At 42.5% G+C, this 26,567-nt stretch overlaps 1 protein-coding gene across 5 annotated transcripts in view; it reads left to right on the top strand.

Moving 5' to 3' along the window:
- Positions 1-26,567, top strand: part of LOC120717604 (FERM, ARHGEF and pleckstrin domain-containing protein 1-like) — a 58,607-nt gene that overhangs the window by 10,863 nt on the left and 21,177 nt on the right. For all 5 annotated transcript variants that reach the window (XM_040005741.1, XM_040005736.1, XM_040005738.1 and 2 more), the window contains exons 3-7: positions 23,747-23,851; positions 23,949-23,991; positions 24,168-24,246; positions 25,020-25,117; positions 26,202-26,316. In XM_040005741.1, coding sequence (XP_039861675.1) covers positions 23,747-23,851; positions 23,949-23,991; positions 24,168-24,246; positions 25,020-25,117; positions 26,202-26,316 — 440 coding nt within the window. The remainder of the gene's footprint in view (positions 1-23,746; positions 23,852-23,948; positions 23,992-24,167; positions 24,247-25,019; positions 25,118-26,201; positions 26,317-26,567) is intronic.

The raw sequence follows: 26,567 nt of genomic DNA, 5'->3' as shown, positions 1-26,567 counted from the left end.
TCCTAAATGTTTACCCGTTAATAAAAATGACAGTCATGGTAGTTTCAGTTTGGGGTTTCTTAGTGCATCAGTTGAATATCTTTTTCCACGAGCTGCTCGTTTGTTATGTATGCTGATAAGTTTTAAATATGCTAAATAAATCAAATAAAAAGCTACATTTTAAAAGCTGATTTCAAGACGGCTTTGCTCTCTACACAGAGAGCGTTGTTCAGCTGCATCCAACCAAAGCCTGCTGTGTGTTTGGTCAGTGCAAATGGACTATAAGAGGACTAAAAATGGAAACCATAAAACTTCTGGTACCAAGAATCTCCACCCTAATGGCTTATATACATTTGCTCTATCTCTTTAAAACAATTATGGTAATTTAATCATGCGGAGTCAGATACGAGGAAGCCCTAAAACCTATACCAGTGCTGCCAATTTCAGATGACAGATTAGCCATACAGACCAAAAGGGAACGAATCTGAATCTATTTTAATATTTGAATAATCATTACAGGCACATTTTAAGCACATATGCCAGACCTGCAGTAGTTCTAGCCTCTTAGTATGTGAATTTGGTAAAAAAAAAAAATGGGTCAAAGGTAAAGACAATTTAATGATGAGTTATTCTCTAGTTTGGGAAACTAATCAATAATTGTCACTGTTTGACCGATTGCACAGAAGTAGCTCATCTGTCAGTAATGGAAATAACTGTTAGTCGCAGTTGACTGCAGCACTATAGCCGGGAATAACAGGTGTATTCATATTTACCTGTTTTATATTATAGCTCATTTGTGTCTAAACTGCATTACTGAAAACCTTCTGCTTGTTGTTTTATCGATGACTTTAAATACATCAGCATATTTTCTCTGATGGTTGTTGTTAATAACGTGCATAAATACTAACTGGGATAGAAAGCAATCAGCCTAGATTTCCACTCCAAGCTCAATGTATTTATGCAAAGGGAGTCTCTGAAATCTTTTGTGTCTGCACAGCGGGACGGGTCGACACCACTGAAATTCAACATGCGTATTATCTGCGCGCATAACGCACGTTTCATGTTCTGTATTTATAAACATGACACGTGGAGCGTAAAGGGAGGCAGAGCTAAGAGAGAGGAAGACGGTCTAGTCTGGGAGCAGTGTGCTAAATCCTGTTAAATTCGGAGCTGCGGTGGGGACACGGTCTGCTTCCCCCAGCCTCCCGGCGCTTTAGGGGGGAGAACTGACAGAGGTAGTGGATGAATGATTTGCGCACAGAGGATGATTTGGCGCCAGCGTTTTTTTTGATGAGCTGTCATTGGCTGAATGCGAATACAAATGGGATTTGATTGGTTGTTAGAGCATTCGGGGGAATGGGGCAGCAGCTATGATGCACAGAGCAACACATCCAACTCTCCCCTACCTTTTACACCATGTCAATGAGTTTTCTAAACCCATTACTGTCACTCTCCTCTTCCTGATATGAGTCATGCATGAGTACAAGCCAAATCTCTTTAAATTAACTGTGTTGTTACTCTAGTAGCTTTTTTTTGGGGGGGGGGGGGGGACTTGTATAGTGTGCATCTGTTGCGGCCAATGAGGAGATGGTGACCATGGCAATCTCTCCATCCCCTGTTAGAGCAAGCTCAGTCTTTGTGAATGAGGGGATTCATTGGAGAGAGCTTCCAGATAAATAGCAGCTCTCTGATTTTTATCTTGCATGTCACCAGAGAAAAGTGTTTGCAACCTGGCTGGGGAGACAATTAGAAAGAGGCGCCGATACCGCAAGGAGACTGGGAATCACAAGCATCCGAGCATGTGATATTTGCCTGTTCTGCTAACATATTACATTTGTTCTCTTTTGGGAGCCTTAAAATAGAAACATTTCTTTTTTCTGTTCTTAAGCGCCGCTCTCCCGATAGTACTGCTTCAGCCAACTTTAATCTGTTGTTATTCACTCTTAGAAAACACACTCAGCTGCCTCGTGTGGCTCCCTGCCACGGAAAGGAATTATTTGTCATTTATCATCCCTCCCTCCGCTGTTAGAGAGCGCCTCGCCGGCACAACTGTCGCGACCTTTGAGCGGCAGGACGTGAACCCTCCGAGGTGTTAGTTTGGATCCCCGGCTGATGTTCTTTCTGTGCACATACATCGAATTTCAACACTGTACGGGTTCTTGTTTGAAAGGGCACGTGTAATCATGCCGGTCTATGTGTGGGTTGCCATGGCTACGCAGAGAGGTGGGTGAGGAGCGTCTGATCCGGCTGCCGTGCTGCAGAGTTCTGTCTTCCACTGATATCTGCTCGGGAAGGGGTGGAGGGAGGAAGAAGCGGGGATCTTGGGTTGAGGAGTGGGGGGTTTCCATGCGGAGCATTAATATGAGAGCAGGGCGCTGGCATGGGGATTCACTGCTGCACATCATTTATGAGTAACATATTCAGGAAGGAGACGCAGCCCTCATCGCTTTTTTTTTTTTTTTTTTTTGCATTCAAAACCTCTTACTTAAAATGTGACTCACAATAAGTTGTGGGGCATTATTAGCTCGTCTTCGTTTCACTGCTGATTGACCCATTTTCCCCTGAAAGATGGCATTGTGTTTGGGATGGCAAGGGAGAGGGGGGCGGGGGTCATATGCTCAGTTTGACTATAAAAATAAATAAATAAGTCAAATAAATGGAAGATTTGTGTGGTTTTTAAAAGCTGAGACATGCAGTGAAAAGATGAAAGCCTGCGTCAGATGTTCCACTGGTGATACAGATTGAGGACGGGGGGGGGAAAGAAGATCAAAAATAACGGTGGCATTCATGCGTCTTGCATCATTGTTGCACTGACTGACTATCTTCTGCCAGGAAATATTCTCATGCTTTCCTCACATGAACTCTGAACCCTCGGTTGCCTTTTTCTCATGGCATGAAATTGAAATCCCACAGAGGGGTTTTTGTGAGGGTGGCGGGGGTTGTTGTCCCCCACATCCTGAAATTTAATCAGGTCATTTAGGATGAGAGCCACGGGAGAAGCGCTACAGCAGGAATTATCCGGTAACTGATGGCTAAGAATACTAATATGTGAAGAGACACATACTGATAAAAGGAAGACGGTATTTTTACCAGATAAATATCAGGGATACCTTAAAGGATTGTGGAATAGCCCATTTAATCAATATCAAGGCATTCAAAATGATACCATATGATGGTTTGATGTAAACAAAAACAATCATATTGAATATTCTATAAATCAGTATGATGTAAAACTACAATATCTATGTATACTTAGTTTCCATCTGGGGTTTTCATATCAATCTGAGTCAGGTACATGACTGTCTGCCAGGAAAACCAGTTTTCCAGGATTTCAAGTGTTTCCTGCATCCAGATAGTTGTGCGCTAATCTTCCTTTTTCTTGCTCTGGTCATTGTTAATACATGTAAACCAATTAAATAATCAGACAGCAGCAGATGGGTTTGAAATTCATGAAAATCAGGCCATCTTTTGCTGCCCGCAAAGTCTGTTTACCTGCATGCAGTCGAAGCACACTCAAACACGTAAAAGTCTTCAAACACAACCCACAAAGCTTTCAGAACAAAATATCTGTCCCTGCCTACAGATTCTTGCTGCTGCCTATCAGAGCAGTGGATTTCCCAAAGAAGGATGACCAAGCAGTTGCATGGTTTTGACTGAGTATGGTGAAGAAATACCAGAGCTCATCTTTGGCTTTACTTGGGAACAACTGAGCAACATTATGGGGGTTTTGTTGGATTAACTTTGTGAAGTTATGTTTCTAGCTAGCCAAAGCCTTCCCAGACTCGAAGTGTATTGCAGCATGCTGAATTTAGATAGCCATCATGTATCACAATTAAAGGCTGCAAAAACATACAATTAACCAACAACTAGACAATGGAAAATTAATCAACACCATTTTTACAGTTATTTGTGTTAATAAGCTATTAATAAGGAAACATAGTCTCTATATTAATCAATAATGAAAGGAAATGTTGTCCTCAGAAATATTTTGGCTGTTTTTCCTATGAGGCAAATAGAGAGCACTTGTATTACTGGAGCTCTTGTATAGCAAATATTTCCATTACGCGTAACCCCTCAATTCCCTGTAAAGCAAAAGCAAACAGGTGACAGTGTAAACACAGCTGTAAATGTAGATTTCAGTTCCCCGTACATTATCCACACTATTTCGTGGAGACACAGAGTGAAACAGCACAGAGCCACTGATGAAAGCTGTCACCGACGCTGTCATGTTGTGCCTGACAATATCATGCTGCTCTGCTTCCTATACTGTGCACAGGTGCTTTGGGAAAACTGATGCCTTTATAATAAGTCTTGTTCCTATGGTAACCAAGATGGATATCTCTTTGTGGAGGATCATCGTATTTGTTTGGTTCACACAGCAGCGACGGTCGACTCTATCTGCCGATGTGACCATTTGCCTGCTGTCAGTTTGCAAAGAAAGGACGAGGCGAACGCAAATATAACCCGTGATTCTTTTCGTCTCGTGACCGACTCGTGAAGACGGGGGATCCTCTGACTTCCACACGCCATTTGACTGCAGCTTCGATGGGCTCGCTTTTCATTAAGCTCTTGAACTGCTGTATCCCACTGACTGAGTAGCAGCGGGGTAGGTAGACATCACAGCTCGTGATGGGTGTGGCGGCCGTGCCGCTCTTAGTGAGCCCGCAGTCTTCCCTGTGATGTCCTTCTGGTCTCAGATAAAGGGTGAGACCCTCACGAGAGCTGGTTTGCCTCGGCTGCACAGCAGCTTCACGACAGCAGTGCCCCTCTTCAATAAATTATGAATTTTTCATTGAGATTCGCAGGGCTAATTAACATGTCAGAACGGACTAGCAGTGTGATATCATGGGATTATCCTTATCCACTCCGGGTGCTGTGGCTGTACCTCTGCTGCTCTCCTGCTGAAATCTTCTTATCAGTTAGAAATTTGTGCAACACATGTGCTGCCCTTCTTTTTCTCGTGTTATTTTCTGCAATACTTGATGGGTAATTAAAACATAAAAAAGTGCTGAAGGCTGTGCATTTGGTCAGCGCTGTAGCTCTGCCTGCAGTGAAGTCACTCCCATGATGCAGTTGCCCAACATGTTGTGTACGAGAATGCCTTTCAGCTGCACCTGAGTCTGCCTCCCACGGCACCCTGACTGTAATTGAATTTGGGGTCTCGTGGGTAAATAGAAGAAACGTGTGGGAGGAAGAGTCAGGGTGAATGAAGCAGAGATTGAGGGAGGGACATGAGAGCATGTGTGTGTGTGAGAGAGAGAGATAGAGAAAGAGTGAACTATTTAAACCAGAAACCCCAGCTGTACTTACGCCCACCAGAGAGCGTCTACCGGAGAGCGTCTACCATAACAACGCTGCCCTCTCTTACCCCTTGTTATTAAAGTGGAAACTGTTGCATAATCTACTTTGGAGACTAGCAAACTAAAAGTTATCATTTGTCCTGGAGAAACCAAACTCGAAAGTTTTTTTTGGGGGGGGGGGATTCCTCACTTTTCTTTTATGTGTGATTTGACCTTTAGTCGAGCTGCTCTTGAGCTTTTCGTCCATCTCTATTGAGAAGCGATGCGCGGAAGTCTGGAGCAAAAAGAGTCAGAGCTCTGTGATATCAGAGGATTCATTCCAGGGGACGTCTGCTTTCAGACAACCAGCGGGGGTTGGGATCGGCCTGTTCAGGGAACTTTAGGTCTTCGGAGCACTCCTTAAGAGAACTTGTCATGCCAAGTGTTTGCAGAATAGCCAGTTCAAGTTGCCTTTTGTCAAAGCCAGAATGAAGCTTTCCTGTTTGTGTCCTCGTCAACCACACGAGTCCAATAAGAGAGTCAAGCTGCTTGATAACCTTTAGAGGAGCAGAATTGGGGATATTTTATCTTGTTGTGACGTTTCTCTGGAGACACAGGTCTTGTCGTACTGGATGACTCACTTGCTTTATTTCATTGGGAGTCATTATGGAGCAATGTTGTCTGGGTGCTCGTTCACATAGGCTCAGTTGACCTCCTTTAGACAGAGAGGCAGCATGGAAGCATTTAGCCTGTTTAGTCAGAGAAATTGCACTTGAATGACCGTAATGTAAGTAGGTGATTACACTCCGCAGTCAGATGTGAACCATGGGGTTTGAATAAGCCCAGCATTTGTGGCGAACAATGCTGAGTAAACAAAATAGTACGATAGCGTAATTTTGCAAAAATGATGACCTCTTGTCCTCTTTTCCTGCCTTTTTGCTGGTTATTGAAAATGTGGCATTCCTGCTCTGGTGAAGACGGACAGGAGACAGATTCCATGACAAAAAGAGCAGAAATCAGAGACTTGGAGCTTGCTAGCCTAACCCAGCATGTGGTGTTCCACCAGAGACAGTCACACCAGTCGATCAAGAACAATCTCAAGCAAAGTGGGCACGTAGACAGTGAGCAAACAGCTAATATACAGGCAAGTAATAGAAATAGCTGCAGAGAACACAGAATGTACTAATGGAACTACTTTCCCTTTAATTTAGGTAATTTAGGTAACCCCCCCCCCCCCAAATGTTCATTGTGCTGCAGAGTGGTTCATGAAGTAGTTCCTCCTTTATGTTAAAAGTGGGAGGTGAAGGATGTTTGGCGTCTTTGTGTACTGCCATGCAACGTCAGTAACCTATCGTTTTTCTTGTGAAAACAACCAGAAGTTTCAAAGAGCCGACAAAGGAGAAAAGCAACAGCTGATGGCTGATTCAACAGAATCCAGGAATTCTTGCTAAATATCGAGCCTATACTGTGTATACGTCCATTATCTGTGAGGGATTGTTGCCAGTGTTACCACCACTATTGGCTTATAAGCAGAATAGGGTCAAAGCACCTATAGGACTGCGCATTAATCCGTTCCCCACAGTTCAAGAATGAGGTATTGTACATTACTGTGCAAAAGTCTTGAAGCACCCTTTATGTTTGCTTCCAAGGAGCCATTTGTTTCCATTTCTTTAATGCGGAAGGCAACACAGTGCATTTGTGTACCAACAAGAAGAGCTATTAGCTGAAAAATGGCGTATGTCTGCATGGTATCCGGTCGTTAAGTCTGACGTCACTAGCCGTGTCTGGGCCTAAACTCCGCTGCAGGTCCATATATCAAACGACCACTATGGCATTACTGAGAGTTGAAAAACTGTCTAAAGTCTTTCATCTTTAATAAAATGATCAGCGTTCTGCTCTAGCAGGTGTAACAATTGAGTTTAACATCCAGGCATCCATGAAAACGGAATTTATGACATTTAACGGAGTTAGAAGTTAGCAGGAAGTTAGCTCGCTAGCTTCTATCTAAATACAATATAGCATGTCTTGACTGCGGGGTTTTGGAAACAAATTAAAACGTACAGCTCTGTTATCACTTCCAACATAAATGAGGACAGAAAACTAAACAGCAGTGACGTTTGTAGGGTTACTGAAGTTTGGCTAGCTGGTATATAATGATGTGCTACGTGGCCGCTAGCGACACAGCTATGTTAGCATAATATAAACAAGCTAACTTTTTTTCCACTCGATAAAAGTTAACGTGAGTGTTCTCGGTGGTCAGGAACAAATGTAATCGCAAGGCAGGATGCTGTAAAAGGACCTAACTTCAGCCAGGAGAACAACTGAGATAATCCATCCACAATAGGTTAGTCATTCATATACTGCTGCATGGGCTGGGCTGTAGTTACATCCTAAGGTTTTAAAAACTGAGCTTAAATAAATGATTAGCGGTAATAAAAACCGAGGGAGGTCAACAGTGATCACTGACTGTTTTAGGAGCTTTTTGAGATTAAATAGAAGAAAATACAAAACATTAAACATGTTAACAACACAAAAGCCATATTAAACGCAGACTACTTTAGGCCCGGAAGTAGGATTCGTCACATCATCACTTAACGACCAGATAGAGTGTCTTCTTAAAAGAGATTAAGTTTTCTGAAAATAATGTGAATGCAATAACTTCAGAAGTAGGATTTTTAAATTAATAGCATAAAATTGTTGGTGTGTACATAGACCTCCAGCAACCTTCACCAGTGATTGTGTGGGGGAGGCTGTCTGCCCACACTTTGCCTGTGCTGGCACTTCTTGACCGCCATATATGTGGATGTAGATCCATGTCTATGTTCATGATGTACATATTCACAGAAGTGGTCCTCACTATTAAAGAAATGTTGCTTAGTAGTTGCAATAACGCTCAGAAATCCCACATAGACTACTAAAAATGTGAAAAACGGCAGAAGATAATTACGGCTTAAACAGCTGATGACAGCCTGTTTATAGTTTTTTTTTTTTTGTCAAATGATACAGATTGTTTCCTCACTGTGCTGGAACCCTTTTCTAAAAGACAGAAGAGATCTGTTTCATGGCCACAGTTGAGAAATTGTCTCATTCATGTTGGTGTTTGCGTCGATGCTTTGGAAAAATCATTTCACTGAGTCGTTTGGCTAAGAGAGTGACACTCGACACATTTTTGAGCCGCCACCAGAGCAGAGTCGCCATGCCACATCCAAGAGGTTACCATGGATATCTTCCGCTCAGTTAAAAAACGAGGCAGCATTGCGAGACCGAAAACCTCGGCTGCTTTGAGTGATAATCTCTCTCGGTGAGACAAACCCCAGGCCCGCATTTAAACTTCACACACCTACGAGAGATTGCGTTTTAAACCTCTTACTCACAGAAACACTCATGTTAACCCCTCGTCCATTGTTTATGAATGGCTAAATTAGTCAGAGTGGGTTGTTTCACTCTCTGAAAACCCTTCAGCTCCAGCACTCTAAAGCATGAGTCCATTGTGCACATTTCCTCGGGCAGATGTTGTAGTGCTCACCATACAGCGTACAGTAATGGTTTTTGGGTGTGCTTGAAAAGCCATGAGCTGGGTGTAACATTTGCACCACCGTATTTTAACTTCCAAAGATCCCTGAAGCGGCCACAGTAATTACAACATTATTACACAGCAAAATAGTGTAAACCATGCCTCTAAAAGTAGAGCATGCATCACACCATGGAAAGATTGATCTGTCATCATTTTATAATTGCTTACTATTTGCTTAACCGCAAGCCTTCCTTCAGCTGATTTTTTCCCTCAGATTACAGGAATCACAGTTTTCCTGCCATGGTTCTTGGTCACGCTCCATCTGCCAGAAGAAAAACGGGTATTCTCTAGTCCCGGCAACTCAGCCTGCAGACGCACAGCAACAGCTGCCTTTACTGAGCCTCTGTCTGCTCTTTCATTCATTTGCTGGCTTATTTCTCTGCTTGAGTTTCTCTACCAGCACTCTTAAATGTGAGCTTTTACCTCAGGACCAGGACTATATATCTCATCCTCTGGAGACAGCTACAGGTTCATGCAGAGTGCAGAAGATTTAAACTCTGCTATATTAAAATGTGCAGTGTAATGCAGCTTTGCAAAGTTTATGAAGCCAACACAGGTCTCGCACCACCATGCTTATTTTTTCCTCAAAAATAAGTACAGCTGTTCACACATTCAGTGTCAGTCCAAACAGAGGAAAAACACAACAAGAGCACACGCAGCAAAATGTCTTTCTTTTTTTTAAAAATCCCACTGGTGGTGTCTGTAACTGATTTAGCAGCTGCTCACTTCTGGTATGTTTCCAACATGGTATAAAGGAGGCACTCTGAATGGCCTCCCCAGAGAACAACAAACAATGACATTGTGCACTTTACTTTATGCTGCGTGAATCTGATTTAGATAGCACCGAGTCTTTGAGTTCTTCAGAGAATTCGCTTAAACCAGGACTTTCTATATTGGATGGATTGATACAGATATCCATGGCATGCAAGACAACAAACCAGATCCTGCAAAATCTACTTCTTGATTATAGCCTCAGAGTTTTGTCCATAAATGTCATAAATTCTGATGATGTTGGTAATCTCCTAGAAGTAAATCTTGAAAAAATAGATTTGGCACCAGCATTCATGGCGAAAGTTAAAGAGGCAAGGGTGATATTGTTTGACATGCCCAGAGGAGTGGTAGTGGATATACTGGGTAAAGGTTGTTAAATATGGACCTGGCAGGCAGGAGCAAGAGAGGAAGACCACAGAGAAGATTCATGGATCTAGTGAAGGAGGACATGCAGAGGGTTGGTGCAAGGAGGGATAGGTTGAAAGGGAGGTAGCTGATCTGCCGTGGGAACCCCTAAAGGGAGCAGAGGACAGAAGAAGAATTGATTCCCCCCTCAAGATGAATTATACTGATGGTTGCTCCGGGTCCTGAAGAATCCCTGCTCTGACTTTTTTGTTTTCAGATTCTTATATCTTGTGCTAATTAGCAAACGTGAGCGCGTAAGTGCTCTCAACTAAGAGAGCAACATTATTCCCTCAAAACAGCCGCATGTTAGCATGACTATTATGTGAGTGTTAACAGCATTTGGCTCAACCGCTATGCCTAAGTACTACCAGCTGCTTTTTTTTAAGCACCTGTTATTGTCATCTCAAAGCCACATCTTAAGTCAAGAGAAAAAAAGAGAATACAAGCCAGGCTTAATTGGACTTTTAATCAGATACCTCTGCATTGTGCATTTGTGCTATGAACACATATGCCTCGGTAGCCTGGTTATATCACTGGTGCAGTTATAAACTGAGGGCGATTCCCAGGTTGTTGACCTTAATCCTCGTCCACGGGAAGCGGCAGGTTTGGTCCGAGGCTCTGCTCTCTAGGCCTGTGTGTTCTTAGGTAATCTATATTCTGACAAGGAAATCCCAGCTGACTGGCGGCCAGGAGATAATTAGAGTTTCAGTGTGAATATATTAAAGTGCTTAAATGTGATCTTTGACATATTGATTTCTTTGGGGAGGGGGGGCTCTGATTATTTTTGGTGTGTTTTTTCTCAATTATAGATTAATTAACCTGTGTTGTGTTTATCTGATTCCTTTTGACCTATTTATTGTACAAAATTAGACACTTTGCCAGTACAGGTTGTGTAGCAGTGGGTAAAGCATGCAAATTTCAGTTCAGCTGCTGAAGCTCTTTTGTAGCCGCTGAAAGTTTGGGATGTCAGGTCACAGCAGCTGAGAGACACTTACCTGACTGCATCACAGGGCAGAGGGCCTCTGGATTTGCTGCTCTAAGAGCTAAGTAGTTTAGGGCTAATCTTGAGAAGGCCAATTGATTGGCCTCACCACTAAGAGAGCATGTGCTCCTGTCTTTATTTATTGCTGGTGGAGATTATGTGTAAAGGAAGGAGCGTGCAGCAGCACAGTATTCCTCAGAGACTTGCGTGCTCCACCAGTGGGAGGAAAAAACATCTCTTAAACACCACACAAGCTCCTGGGTCTTATCTTTCTCACAGTGCAGCCCACTCAGGAAAATCTGTGGTAGTCTGGTGGTGAGGCAGAAAGCTGGTTTCTCAGACTTTGATTCAGCGTGTTGATGCTACACTCCAGGCAGTAGTTAGCTTCAACAGTGCCAAATCATGAACAGAGTGACATGTTCAGACTGGAAAAAGCTTTTCTTTGGCAGTGTTGCATTTGTTTTTCTACACATTAGGTAGAAACCACATTGTTAAGTCTGTGTTTTGGCGTTTTGTCTGACAAAACGCCAAAACACAGACTTAACAATGTGGTGTATGCTGTACAGTGCAGCGAGGAATGCCCAGACCTCTACATTGGAGAGACCAAACAGCCACTTCACAAGCGCATGGCACAACACAGAAGAGCCACCTCCACAGGACAAGACTCAGCAGTCCATCTGCATCTTAAGGATAAAGGACACTCTTTCGAGGATGCCAATGTTCACATTTTGGACAGAGAGGACAGATGGTTTGAAAGAGGAGTGAAAGAAGCCATCTATGTCCACTGTGAGCGACCATCTTTGAACAGAGGCGGTGGTTTACGACACCAACTCTCTGCCATCTATAATCCAGTTTTGAGATCCCTTCCCACACGCCTTAACGCCCACTCACATCCTGGGCCATCTGATCTCAGGAATTCGCATGATAAGGTGGGGCCAGGTTTCACAATGAACTCACCCGAAACTCTGGCTGATTGGGACCCACACCCAGTTTCACACCTTGGCTCAGGGGATTAGAGGATCATCAGGGGGTCCTTTTGTCCCTCTGTGGGGGGATACTCCCACTAGGTTTATATCTGGGACTCTCCACCATTTGACCTTAGAACTGAAGAAGCTTCTCGGATGAGAGGTGAAACGTCTTCAAGTAACTTAAAGAAGTCCAGATGCTTTTCTTTGCAAGCTCCTTTGACTACGATGACCTGGATGACTGAGAACCTTCACAGACATACACATTAGGTAGCGTGTTGAATGGGATTCTATTGAATTTGCATGATATAAAATTGATTTGGAAAATCAAAAGAGAAATGGACAGTCATATCTGGCTTTGACTCATGCGGTATTTTTAGAATCTGAAAGTGCAAGCTTCCAACATTTCTGATTATACTCTCATAAAACAAAAGATACTGAAAGATCAGCTGGCTTAAACAGTATCCCACACTGTTTTTTGTGCCAGCCTATACACTGACTGTCCAGTTTGTTAGCTACGCCTTACTAGTACTGTTAGAGGCATCTTCATGCCAGGTGCTGAAAATATTCCTTAGAGATTTTGGTCCATATTGACATGACAGCATCACATAGTGCCTGCATATTTCAGCTCCATCATGTGAATCTCCTGTTCCCAAAGATCTTCTGTTGGACTAAGAGCTGATGAAATTATTGTCCTGTTCCAGAAATAAGTTTGAGACAATATGGAGATGATTAGGAGAGAGAGCATTGGGCTTTTTAACAACATGGTTTAACACAATCCTGATCAATTAGAGGAGGCCTGATGAATTTTACTGGTATCGATTTTCAAGAAAAAGGGTGATGTGCAGAGCTTTAATAACTACAGAGGGATAAAGTTGATGAATCATACCATGCAGATATAGGACTGATTTTTTTAAAGCTAGGTTAACTTGAGAGTATGACTACATGGCGAGAAAGAGCACTTCAGAAGTTGCGCTGTGTCTCTGTAGAACTAGAGAAGAGGAACTGTGCAGTGGCACATAAGTATGTGAGGGTGGTGCAGGACATGTGTGAGGACAGAGAGACAACGGTGAGGTGTGCGGTAGGAGTTACAGATCAAAGTGGAGGAAGGATTACGTAAGAAATCTGCTCTGAGCCCATTCTTGTTTGCAGTGTTGATGGACAGGTGATGTTAGGCAGGAGATGGATGGCAGAACTAGAAATGTGTATATCAGTGGAACAGATTAAGTAACTAGAGAGGCAAGGCTCATGTGTTTGGACATGTGCAGAGGAGGGATAGTGAATATACTGGAAGAAGGATGTTGAACAAACAAGAGGAAAAGAAGAAGACCACAGAGAAGATCCATGGATATAGTGAAGGCGGGTTGCTGTGACAGAGGACAATACGAGGGATACGCAGAGATGGAGGCAGGTGATGTCCTGTGACGACCCCTAAATGAAGCAAACAATAGAAGAAGGAAAAGTTGCCTTCTTATCAACTTGAAGCAGTCTGGCTATTCTTGTCTGAACTCTAATATCAACAAGACTTTGTCTTCCAGAGAACTACTGCTCACTGGAAATTTTCTCTTTTTCGGGCCATTCTCTGTAAACCCTAGAGATGGTTGTACAGCAGTTTCTAAAATACTCAGACCAGAGTTGCTGTCGTGTGATTGGTGTGTTAGATATTTGCTTAAATGAGCAGTTGAATAGGCCTAAGTGGCTAGTGAATGTATTTCAACTACCGATTTATTCGCACTATAAGGCGCACTTAAAATCCTTTAGTTTTCTCAAAAATTGACAGTGCGCCTTACAATGCGGTGCGCTTTATGTATGAATTCTGGTTGTGCTTACTGACCTCAAACTGATTTTATGTGGTACACGGCGCTCAAAAAGCTGTCAAAAAATGTTTTAGCACAACTTTGTTGAGCTACGAAGCTGCACCGCTTGATGGATTGTCGGAGCATTACGGCTACCGTAGTCAGGAGCCTCACGGAGTAATCTGGGTCCAAAACTCCATCTGCTTCAGGTCCCAAAGTCAAACGAACACTGCAGCATCACTGAGAGTTAAAAACTGTCTAAATTCTTTCATCTTTAATAAAATGATCACCATGGCTGCTTTACCAGGTGTAACAATTAAGTTTAACATCTAGGCATCCATGAAAAAAGAATTTATGAAATTTAACCGAGTTAGAAGTTAGCAGGGAGTTAGCTCGCTAGCTTCCATCTAAGTATAATACACCATGTTCTGACTGAGAGATTTCTGAATAAATTAAAATGTACAGCTCTGCTATTACTTTCAACATAAATGAAGACAGAAAACTAAACAGCATTGACTTTTGTAGGGTTGCTGAAGTTGAATGATGTGCTACGTGATGCTAGCAACACAGCTATGTTAGCATAACATACATAGCATAACAACACAGTGAAGCTGGAGGATGAACGCTAACTTTTTTCCCACTTAATAAAAGTTAACATGAGGGTTCCTGATGGTTAGAGACAAATGTAACCGCATGGTAGGATGCTGTAAACAGACCAAACTTTAGTCAGGAGAACAACTGAGATAATCCATCCACAATAGAGGTTAGTCATTAATATACTGCAACAACATGGGAATAGAGCAGCTGGGAGAGAATTCAACATTAATGAATCAATGGTACGGAAGTGGAAGCAAGAAGAATGAGTTGAGTAAAGTTTGACTTTTTTTTTTTTTTCGCTTCATGCGCTTTATAATCCAGTGCGCCTTAGCGTCCGAAAAATTTGGTATATATACATTTATATAGAAAGTAAGGGGAGACTCCTCTAATGGCAAAGAGGGCTAATTAAGTAGGAAAATGACGCTATGGCTCACTTAATCCATAATCTCATAAAATCTTCCTGATGAGTTTCTGTACTTGCTAGTTTCAGGGTTTATGTTATACACCTTAAAGGCTCACTTGATAAACTGCGGCCCCATTTAGAGTAAAATAGGCAAAAAAAGAAGTTGAGGCATTCGGTCACTCAGACCCACTCCACCACAGAGGCTAGAATGCCAAACTAAGGACTGCATTAGTCCCTCCATTAGTTAATGGTTAATTCTATGTTTTATATGCGGTCTCTGTGATCATTTTGTGAAAATGAGTATGAATTTCGGACTTGTTTGTTTGTTTGTTTGAGCTGTTTTTGCATTAGTATGTGGTATAATAATTAATGGGTGCTGGCTGTGAATTCTGCCACATTATGAGCTTCTTATTAATTCTGCTTTCTGCTTTAATGCCATCCCATATTATTGCCTCAGTCTCTCTTTTTCTTGATCTCTACAGCACACAGAGCACACAAGCAGACATCACAGTGATTAAATAGATCACTACATCTGCTCCAATATTAGCTTCTGTTAGCAAGCTGCTGTTTATGCATGCAGCGTGGCACATTTGCTTACAGTTAATTAGCATACTTTGGATATTAATTTTTCCAGAGGGCGTCCCATCTTTTTAGCATCTGATGGATTTGTGCAGGTTGGAAGCTCGGTAAAGTATACCTGGCCCGTCTCAGACTGTGGGAGCCAGTGCCCAGATTGCTAAATCAACAGCTGTTTGTTCTGCTGTTCTGATATTAATTTTCGATTTTGCATGTTGTCTTACAGTCCCAGCAGTGCTCAGAGTTAAATTAGGAAAATAAATATTCCAAAAATATTGAAAGAGTGCGTTTAGAGACAAACATCCAACATGCTCAACTGCAGATGTGCTTTGAAAATTCTGAGCCGAGGGGAAGCGTCACACGCTGTGGGGATATAAATGATCCTGGCACGTAGTGGCCGAGTTTACTCGGACTAGGTGCATGAAATTGGACTGTAGCCCTGATTTAGTTATGTTTGTTCCTGGCAGACTGTGACAGATTGTGACTTGTAGTTTTTCCAGTTTGTTATGCAGAGCACTGATGAGGGTTTAATGGGGGATTTTTTTTTCTTGGTTTCGTGCCTCGTGTGCTGATATTTTATCTGTTACAGATTAATTTAGACCATTATTACATCGCTCGGTCTCCAAAGCATCACAGGTAATCACATTTAACTTCAGCCCCATATACCGCTGTAGCTGGTGTTACCATAAACCTAATAGTTCACTCGATAATGTCTTTTGCTCAGCTCTCTGGTGTATTCTGTAATAAGACCATCAGACGTAAAGGTCAGGCAAGGCATGGCTGGTGCTAAACCATTAAGAATTACCTCTTTGACATGTTTTTGTATTGAGATTATATATAATATATATATATATATATATATATGAAAGGATTGCCTTTTTCGCTTTCTCCCTATTGGCCTGACCTTGTGGGAGTTATCTCTCACAGTTACAGTTAATTAAGCTCCTAATTAACCTATTGATTGCCTGCACACACGTACAGAGCTCCACAGTACTCACAGCTACGCGAGAGAACACACGGTCTCTTAATTCTGCAGGTGGTGATAATTACCTTTGCAGGAAAACTGTATTTACAGCTGCAGTTACACAATTTGCTTTTAAATCAGCAGGTAATGGCTGTTTTTTCGCATATCTTATGCATGCAGGTCTTTAGAATCTGGTGAGATGACATCTGATAATCTGGAAAAAAAATAGCTTGACCTCATAACGCTGGATGGAGACTGAATTTCTGTATTTTATTTTCTTTATTTGGCGGCAAATGTATTTTGGGCTCATTCTTTTTTTTCCTTTTTTTGTATTTCTTATGGTAATGCGGTGACACAAAACAAATTCTGTTCTTCGGGCTGCCTTTATCGAGCTTAGCTAAATGGGGAGTTTCTGCCTAAATGTGAAGTGACGCATCCTCCCTCTGAGTGACAGTAATCCCCAGCTCTGAAGAGAGGCGGTGGTGGAGAATACCCAGCATGGGTTCAGAATTTGAGGCACTCTGAAAGCGATTTGGACAGATGAAGAAGAAAAAAAGGGGCCAATCTTTTTGGTAATTCCAGCTGCCTTAAAACCCGCTCTTGCCCTCTTGCATATTTTAATTATGCTCAGTGTTGGGTTAAGGCCTGATAGGACTTCGCGTTGTGTTGGCTCAGTGTGGGTTTAACGTAGTCCCGTAGCTTTATCTTTGCGAAGCACACTGGCATGTTTGGTTGAACTCTGCTGCTGCTTGTTTACCGTCTCCACTAACGATGCAAACCTGCAACTGTGCTAATTTGTGGTGCAGCGACTGACAGTGGGAGGTCTTTGCTCAGATGCACAGATATTCAGCAGCACAATGGCCACAACAGGACACTTAATTGTACTTTATGCAAAATCAATATGGTTCTTGCAGCCCTGACTCCTGGGAGGCTAGGCGGGCAACGTAATGAGTCCGGGGGTGGGGGGTTCCAAGAGAGAAGCAGGAGGAGGTGTTTTCTACCTCTGTCAGGATCCAGGCGTTATTTTCATGGTTGTCCTCTCCACCGGCCTCATGTGACAGAGTGGCTCTGGGGGGGCCTTGATAGTTAAATCATTTACCTGCTGATTATTTCCTAAAAGGACAATAATACTTTTAGATGTCATGATAAGTGTTTCACGTCCGTTAAAACGGTTCAATATATGCCTCATCACATATCTGTATGAGCTCCGGGAGCACGCCAGTAATTTGACGGGATTATCAGCGGGTTCGTCTCCCTCCTTTTATCCCTTTGTCATATCCCTGCTGTAGTCAAGTCACCCTGAGAACCTCTGCGGAGCATGACCTGAATCTGAATGAGCTTTAGCTGCTCCTGACTTCTCTGTCCTGCCTTCATCCCCCCTCCTTGGGCACCACAGCACAGATGCAAAGACGCCCACATGTGCAGGACAGTACTTTGAATAGTTGGCTTTAATGAGACAGAACCCATGGGAGTATGGGATGGTTAGTTAGTGGTTTCAAGAGGGATTCTGGCTAGGATGCATGTGCCTGCTACTGTAAACACTTTGTAATCTCAGCCCTTCCTACAGCAGCTTTATCAAAAGAGACATGGTTCACTTAAGACTCGTTCCTGGGGTTTTCCACTTTCCACAGTATGACGCAAAGGTTTTGCCTGGCAAAGCTCACTTTCAGTCTCCGGCACTAAGTCAATCAAACGTCGGTTTGATATCACTTAAAAATAAATAAATAACCACTTTTATAATAGTGCTAAGCCTGTCTGGGACCTTATCTGATAAGCGCTGCAGATATTTTGAATCTGAGAATTGACCTTTTACCACTTGCTTATTCCTTTCTTTGAATGACACACATCTCTTTCATCCGTGACCTCAGTCGGCTTCCTGTGACGTTGCTGAATGTCACGGCTGAAAACCTCCTGCTGGCAGAGTCTTACTCTACATTCTGTCGAGGTTTAACTGAACCAGCAGGCACAAGTTTACCAGCAGGGTCCACGACACAGGAAAAGACAAAGAATAAACTCTTACGTCCCTCTTCAGTCATGTCTAACCCCTTTGCTTTAATGCCAGCATCAACTCCTCCCATGCACCAAGCAGTATATTCAACCAGACACGATTCCCTTTGTTTTTTCTGTCCATCTGGAGCCTCGAGGCACTCGCAGTCTGTTTGCCATCTATGGCACCCACCCCCATTACCCCACACAACCTCAGGTTTGTCCAGCATCGCCTGGCCTAGCTTTTTGTGGGTGAAGTGGGCCATACGAATATCTCCTGCAGGGGAATAGTAGAGGGAACACAGAGCTGCTTTACACCTGACCTTTATCTCTTTTTGCTGACAGGAGCTTACTAACAAAGGGTGCTGGGGGGAGTGTTTGGTCTACCCTGAAGTGGAAACCCAGGCAGACATTGCTGTCATCTTTATTTAGCTGCATTTTGTCAGTCGGAGCATGCAGAGGGCAATGCAGCGGCGTAGCCGTACTCGCACTCACACACATGTAAACAGTTGTAGCCTCCTATGAGTCTATGTTTAAGCCTGATGAACCCAGACAGAGTCTCCCGGCGCGTCTTGTCTGGTCTGAGATTGCTGATTCAGAAAGCGTCGCCTCATGCTGCAATTGACGGCTCCTATGTAAACTGTAAACCTTATTTTTTTATAGATAGAGGCCATGAAAAGGAAGATTGGTGACATTTTCTTGGCATTCCAGATGATGAAAGAAATGTCAGGTCCTGATGATGATGTTTCCTAAGACTGTAACCTTTCAGCTGAAAGCGGAGGCTGCCCGACATGTATGTAGAGGTTTGAGTCAGCTGCACTGTCAGAGGGAAGAAGTCACAGCTTCTTTTTTGTCTGATTGTTGTACACTTTAGCGTTGGCCTTTTGACTTTATTGGTGCTTGTGCAGTCTTCTTAGAGACTACTTTGATGCCTAGATTTTTAACCCCTTAACACCTAGTGTATTTAATTTGATACAGCTTGTGTGATTTTTTTGAGACTTCTAAATCATCAGTAATCATCAAATATATTTCTATATAAATTTCGGGCAATTATTTCATTGTTTATGTTTTAAAGAGTTAAATGTACTGTTTGCCATCTGGATGAACAGAGGATATAAAAACAGACAGCTTTGCTGTAATTAATGGTTCAGTGAATTGACACAGTAAATTATCTTGTGTCTTTACAGCTTCAGTGACCTAAATTAAATTAAATGAACAGGTCACTCTGAGATTAAATTCAAGTATTTTTGTCTGTGGCCTGTAGTGCTAATGACCCGTCTACATTGTTTTGGTGTGCGTTGCCCAGTTTTTGAGATATCAACTGTGGAAATCAGTGCCTTTCCTTGAATCTAATGGAACATGATCGCACTTGCCTTGTGCTGCTTCAGATGCCAAAAGAATGCACATAAACAGAGTTCCTACATTAAAGTGCTCACAACAGGGTTTGAGAATTTTTGAGTAACCAGGTCATGATTTCTAGAAGGAGATATTGCTGCAGACTTTTTCACATTAATGTTTTTGGAGCTTGGAGCACCTCAAGGGAAGTGCCATCGGGTCCCATTATTTTCAACAGGGGATAATATTTTCTAAAGCTGATATCTTCAAATATGGGCAACTCACTCCAAAGCAACCTGAATGGTTAAGTTAACTGTCCCTTTAAATCAGATGTTTCTTAATCCAGACTTTCACACTAGGCCATTGCTACAAGTCAATATTTCAATTCAGTTCGAAGTTTTATTCATAAAACACAAATTCATAACAACAGTTGCCTCAGGGCACTTGATATTGTCGGCTACAGACCCAACAATATTGGAAAGAAAACCAAAGAGTTGTGAAGAAATTATTCCCACAGAACATTAATATCTGTGTTTTCTTCAAGACCCATTGTAGTACCGACTAGTGCCAGCAAATGTAAGCTCTGGAAATGCTAAAAAAACCAGCTAATTTAATGTAGCTTCTGAAAGTGTTAGCATGTATCAACACGTTTAGGATTTACCCACATATATGTGCTTGACAATATGTGGCAGCTATGGCACTCATTACCAACATGCAGGCACCCATTCAGAAATAATGAACAATTGGATTTCATTCCCACTTCAGTTGCAAGCTGGCTCACTGTCACACTGCTGTGGTTTAATGGCACACTTGAACAGAGCCTTCATTTATTTTATTTGTGATACTTGAACTTTTCCTGTACAGAAAGGTCAGAATCTCTGCTGTGAATAGATCAGAAATGATTTGGTCTCAGTAATTTTCCCAGTTAATACATTTGATGTTTTCCATGTTCTATTGTAAATTTGGGGATTTGCAAATCACTGAATTCTGGGTTGGGTTTTTTTGCATCATCCCAACTTTTTGGGAATTGGAATTGTAAATCAATGTGCATTATTATGGAAATTGTTCCCCCCTTACAGCTAACACAGCTTCCCCTCTTTTTGGGAAGACTTTCTACTAGCTTTTAAAGCTTGTCTGCGGCAATTTGTGCCCATTTAATAGCATTTCTAAGGTCAGACGTTGATGTTGGATGAGAGGGCCTGGCTGGCAATCTTCTTTCTAGTTTATCTCAAAGGTACGGTGGGGTTGAGGTTAGGGCTCTGTGTGGTACAGTTAAGTTGTTCCATACCAAAATCATCCATCCATTCTTTGGACTGAGCTTTGTGCAGTGGGGCTCAGTCCCACTGGAACAGAAAAGCCTCTGCAAAAGCTGAAAGGATAGAACTATAAAAAAATGTCTCATTGAGCTAAAACATTAACATTTCCCTTCACTGGAACTAGAAAGCAACCCCATAACATTATCCTTCCTCCACCAACCTTTACAGCTGGCACCGTGCATTCAGGCAGGCAGTGTTTCCTGCTATTCACTAAACCCAGACTAAACTCAGTCTGGTGTCCAGACTGCCAGATAGAGAAACGAGATGAGATTTATCACTGCAGCACGTTTCCATTCCTCCAGAGTCCAGCGGTGGCATGCTTTACATCACTCAAGCCAACACTGGCCTTGCAAGGAGATGCTGCTGCCATGGCAACCCATACAATGAAGCTCCCAGTGCTGATGTTAAAGTCAGAGGACTTTGAAAATCTGCAGTTATTGAGTCAGCAGAGCACTGGTGACTACCTATTGTGTCACTTCATGGCTGAATTGCTGTGGTTCGTGAATGCTTTGACTTTGCAATATTACCACTTACTATACAGCTCACTGTGGATTGTCTGGAAGGGAAGAAATTTCACTAAAGACTTGTTGCAGCTGTGCTATAACAGCCAATTCCTCAGAAATGTTTGTAAAGACAGACAGCATGAATACGTGCTTGATTTCATTCATCAGCAACAATGGGATTGAATGAAACACTTGAATAGAATGACTAAGAGGTGTGGCTCAGTATATAGTCCATATAGTCTATATTGATCTCATGGTCTTATTGCCTTTGTGGCTGAATAAGAGAAAATGAATAATAATAATAATAATAATAATAAATGAATAAGCCCAACCTACAGGTTCCCCAATGAAAAAAATGGAGTCAGTTGTAGTAATCTAGTAACACCTGTACTGTCCAAAGATGAGCGTCTTTCTTCGTAAACAGTTGGTTCAGACTTTATTGGGTAAATTTAACTAAAACTACTCCAATCCAGTACTGTATATCCCCTCCGGGTTATATCCTGCTAGGATTGATTAAATGTCTATTGTATTGAGGTATATTAGTAATAGATAGGTGTACCTAATAAAATGGCAACTAAGAGGGTTCGGTTTTGTAAGACAACTTGCTTTTATGCCAGGTTTCATTATTACGTAGCTGCAATTAGGCTTTTAGAGACTCTAAAGTGAGTACTGTGTTACTAAGTGTCCTCCAAGTGCCTGCGCCAGTACAGCTGTCATCTTTGGGTCTTGTGCATCATTAACAGTGGCCTTATTATTGTGCCGGCTGCAGCGGTGTCAAATGGCAGTGCCGTAACTCCAGTCTGCAACAGCTGCATTTAATCAAGCACTGTCAAGCTTTAATCAGCCTCGGCCTTACCCATCTCTGCTTGGCTCGCGGTCATTTCTGCCCCGACAGCAGATTTATAAGGCTGGATACGTGAGACAGAAAGACTCTTGAGCCTCAACACTGCATCTGCAGCGGTTTGTCCGCCGTACGTTTTCCTGGAGCACATTTGTTCAGAAAACACGAGACATAGAAGTCATTCAGGAGTTCATTTGCCTCAGTTAGGGTGGAATATTTACGTGTGAGAAGGGCTTAAGCTCTTTCCCTCTAGCCTGCTTGTCACCATATGGAAACAACTGGCTTCCATATGGTGACAGAGGACACCCTCTGCGCTGCCTGACGAGAGACAGTAGTGCTGTGAAGGAAGGACAGACGCAGGGGGGGGGGGAGTGGCTGATGTTGTGAGTGGGCGCTTGTTTGGGAAAGACTTTGGATTTTTTTGTGAAAGTGTAAACCCTTTCACTAAGCTGGCTAAGCTTGTGTTTTTATTCTTTGAGCAACAGGAGCGCAGACTGTATCATTGTTTGCCTGTGAAACCAGACACATTTAAAGGCGGGCGAGACCCTTTAATACAGTTCAGCTGCATGAAGGGGAATTCATGTGACGCGTCTCTGCGACTCACTCTTCCTTTTATGTAAAAGCACAGGAGGAACTGCTTCCTTGAAACCCACTCGGAGACATCCCTGGATCATTATCCGAACCAAAGGGAACTGCTACTACAAACACTCACATGCTATAGCTGGGACACGCTCCGCTCTGGTGCAAAGCAGTCACGAGGAAGCAGCCAGGCAGAAATTCTCCTGCTGTGTGTGCGCCTGACAGAGCTCTGTCTTCTCAGGGTGCCTGCAACAGAAGTGTTTCAGTGGAAATCCCTGACTTTTACTTGACCTTACATGGGAAAGTTTCTCTCTCCAAAGATGTGGTGGATTTCTGAGGCTTGTGTGTTGTCACATCGCCAGGCAGCACGTGGGCTGCTCGCTCTTTCTTCAAAGTGTTTCAAAGCGCTGCGAGCGAGGACGGAGGTGGTCGGGGAGGGTCTTTATCCCGTCCTGATACTGTATCAACCTCAAAGGCCGCCGGGCCGTCATCAGTGACAGCAGTGACACTGAAAACACAGATCAAAGACGGGATCTGCCTCCCCCTCTGGCTCCAGCAGGGAGAAAGGGGTTTTGTGACCAACCGAGCCCGTGAAAGCAAGAATAGAAGGACGAAGGCTGGCAGAGGAATTTAGTCAAAAAAATGATTATCTACTTGGGTAGCATTCACTCGCATGGGGTTTGACAGGTCAACAAAGCCGGGCTCTTTTGCGCCTGAGTGCTCTTTTGTGTCATTCGGCCCAGAAGTTTGGCTGGCTTTATGTATGTAACCATATAAAATACCAGAGTCTCCTTTGACTTCAATGCTGAGGACAAAAGCTGACTTTAAAACAGGAATAGTTACTGTTGCAGTGTTATATTAACTATAGCTCTTTGTCTTTTCCTTTTGTTCACAGCAAAAAGCCTCAGGCAAGGTGCTGTTTGACCTCGTGTGCTCCCACATGAATCTCATTGAGGGTGACTACTTTGGCTTGGAGTTTCAGAACCAACAAAAGATGATGGTGAGTAAATGAGAGCACAGAGGAACCTCTGTCAAGCATACCTAACGTTGCTTTCCCTAAAATCAGCTCCGTGTTGACCGTCTTCTCTCTTTCACAGGTTTGGTTGGACCATATCAAACCCATTATCAAGCAGCTCAGGCGTAAGTGCTTTAAAATACTGAACCCTATTCTTTGAAGAAATCTCTCTCAGTGGACGTTTCTTTGTTTGTCTGGAGAAAACCTTTAAGCGAGCGAGAAGCATATCTCGCTTCAAAGGGCTGCTGTTTTGTGTATTTGATGCAGTCCAATAGCAGATCTCTTTGTTGTGTTTACGCAGGGCCGAAACACACAATCCTGAGGTTTTCTGTGAAGTTTTTCCCCCCGGACCACGCCCAGCTACTGGAGGAGCTGACGAGGTGAGCTCCTCTCTGTGTGATATAACTTATCTTCGTCCCAACAGCGTGCTTATCTTCCGCTTGGCAATGAAACGTGCACTTGTATACAGTGTGTCAGTGTAAATCAGTGTCACTTATTTCCACTGTGACTGAAAACAATTGTGGAAACATGAAACGTGCTGCGGTTCCCACAAGATTTATGCCCCGCCACGCTATGCTGTTCACATATCAGGGCTGCCACGTTTCTGATTTAGCTCCTGGGAGATTAGTGCGGAGCTAATGGTTTTCCGGTTTCTCCTTTCTTGTTCTGGACTTTATATCCTGGTTATTTGTCATAATTATTCATTGATTTGAAAATGCAAAAGACATTGAAAACATTTTTTGGCAAACTCGGCAGCTGAAGGACGGAGGTGGATGTAAACTGCTTGACTAGTTGGCGCTGACGTTAGATGTTCTCAAAAAACCAAAGAAATTATTATGCCTCTTATCAGGACTATATTTGTTTCTGTGCTGGACTACAGCCAGGAGGTGCAATGTGTTCAGGAAATGTCCCGAAAACTAACTTTACTTCTTATAGATTTCTGAATTTAAACTGTACACTTGTTCCAGCTGACTGTGGTTCAAAGAAAGGCAAAAGATGCTTTTCATTTAGTTAGAATTTGCAATAATCCTCTTGGCTGCCATGTTTGAGTTTAGCAGTAGACTTCAATCTGATCCAGAATTCAGGTGGTAGAAAACACCAAACTCCAGCTCCTCCTTTTGTATAATGCGAATGCTGTTTGTGTTTGGCCCAGGTACCTGTTTGCCCTCCAGATCAAACAGGACCTTTTCTGTGGACGTCTGACTTGCAACGACACCAGCGCCGCTCTGATGGTCTCCTACATTATACAATGTAAGGAACGCCGGAGCTGTTTTTGTCATTAAGCTTAACACACACATAGATGAAAGGCAGTCATGGTAAAAAAACAAAAGTACACCGCAAAGTACAGTATCAGTTCTAAGATTTTACATGAAAAGACGTCTTAAAAAAGAATCTAGTCCTCACCAGCTGTTAAAATTAGGTAAATACAACCTCAGACAAACAAATACACATGACAAATTACAGCAAGTAGTTATTTATTTGACAAAAAAACCCAACAAAATGTAGAAGCAGTGTCTGAAAAACTAGGTAAACGGTGATTTAGCCTCACATTTGTCTCTAGAATACTTTGAGGAGTTCCCAAATCATCACCATCAGCAACAATCGCTTTGCTAAAATCACTGATGTCTTTCATTCTTGGCATTGTGTGAATAAACAATGGCTCCAGACCAGCAAGCTGCCTAAAGTAGTGCTTTTATAGAGGTGCTCGCACTCGCTGATGATCAGTTAATCAAGTGCATTTGATTATCAGCACCCAGCGGCTACTTAGCCTCATATTTCCTGCAGAAGCAGTGAGGGTTTTTCACACACTACTTTTTCATTTTTGATGAATTTCTTTTGTTAAATGAATAATTATAGGGTGTAAGATGTCATGTGTTGTTGTTCATCAGAGGATTTGTTTACCTAATTTTAAGAGCAGCTAAGACACGGATTATTTTTATTATATCCTGATACAGAAAACATTTCATCTAAAGATTAAATGCTTTCTTTTAACCGTGAATGTAACAGTGCACACTTCACACCACTGCAAATTGATTATCTGTGTATTACGGTGGGTATTTTTTAGTTAGATGGTGCCAATGCCAGGAAATCTGAGCATTTTCACTGCTGCAGTCTGTCACACGATAGTGATCAAAGTTTTTTTGTATCAATAAAACACTAAAAGAGGAAAAACCTTTAATTCCTCCAGAAAAGCCACGCTCTGAAGCGCTTTTACAAGCACCCTACATTGACTTTCTTTGCTATTATTCTCATTATTATCAATTCTTATTTATTTTATTCTTATTTTGTATAACATGAGCTTTTTCACCCCCCTTTCTTTTTTGTCTACCTTAAGCTGAGATTGGAGACTTTGAGGAGAGCCAGTGCCGGTCACACCTCCTCAACAACAACTACATCCCAGATCAAATGCCCCTCATTGACAAAATCATGGAGTTTCACTCAAAGAATATGTGAGTAGAGATCTTGATTCAAGGCTGCACAGTGGTTTTAAAATAAGGCAGTTGTTTGGTTCCAGTCGTAGTTTCTGTTTAACTCTCTTCATAAGGTCACTGAAGGCATGGCTGCGCTCAAATTACTCTCTCAACCCGTCAACAGGAAATGTTGTTTCAGACCGCGTGCGTGTCCCACTGGGAACTTTTATTATAGAGGTGGCACATTCAGGAAAACAGGCATTGAATGAAAGGCTCCTTTCTCAGAGAGC

Source organism: Simochromis diagramma, unplaced genomic scaffold (genome assembly GCF_900408965.1).
Source record: "Simochromis diagramma unplaced genomic scaffold, fSimDia1.1 OVJJ01000501.1, whole genome shotgun sequence".
Classification (NCBI taxonomy): Eukaryota; Metazoa; Chordata; class Actinopteri; order Cichliformes; family Cichlidae; genus Simochromis; species Simochromis diagramma.
This window is presented reverse-complemented; position numbering and strand designations above follow the sequence as displayed.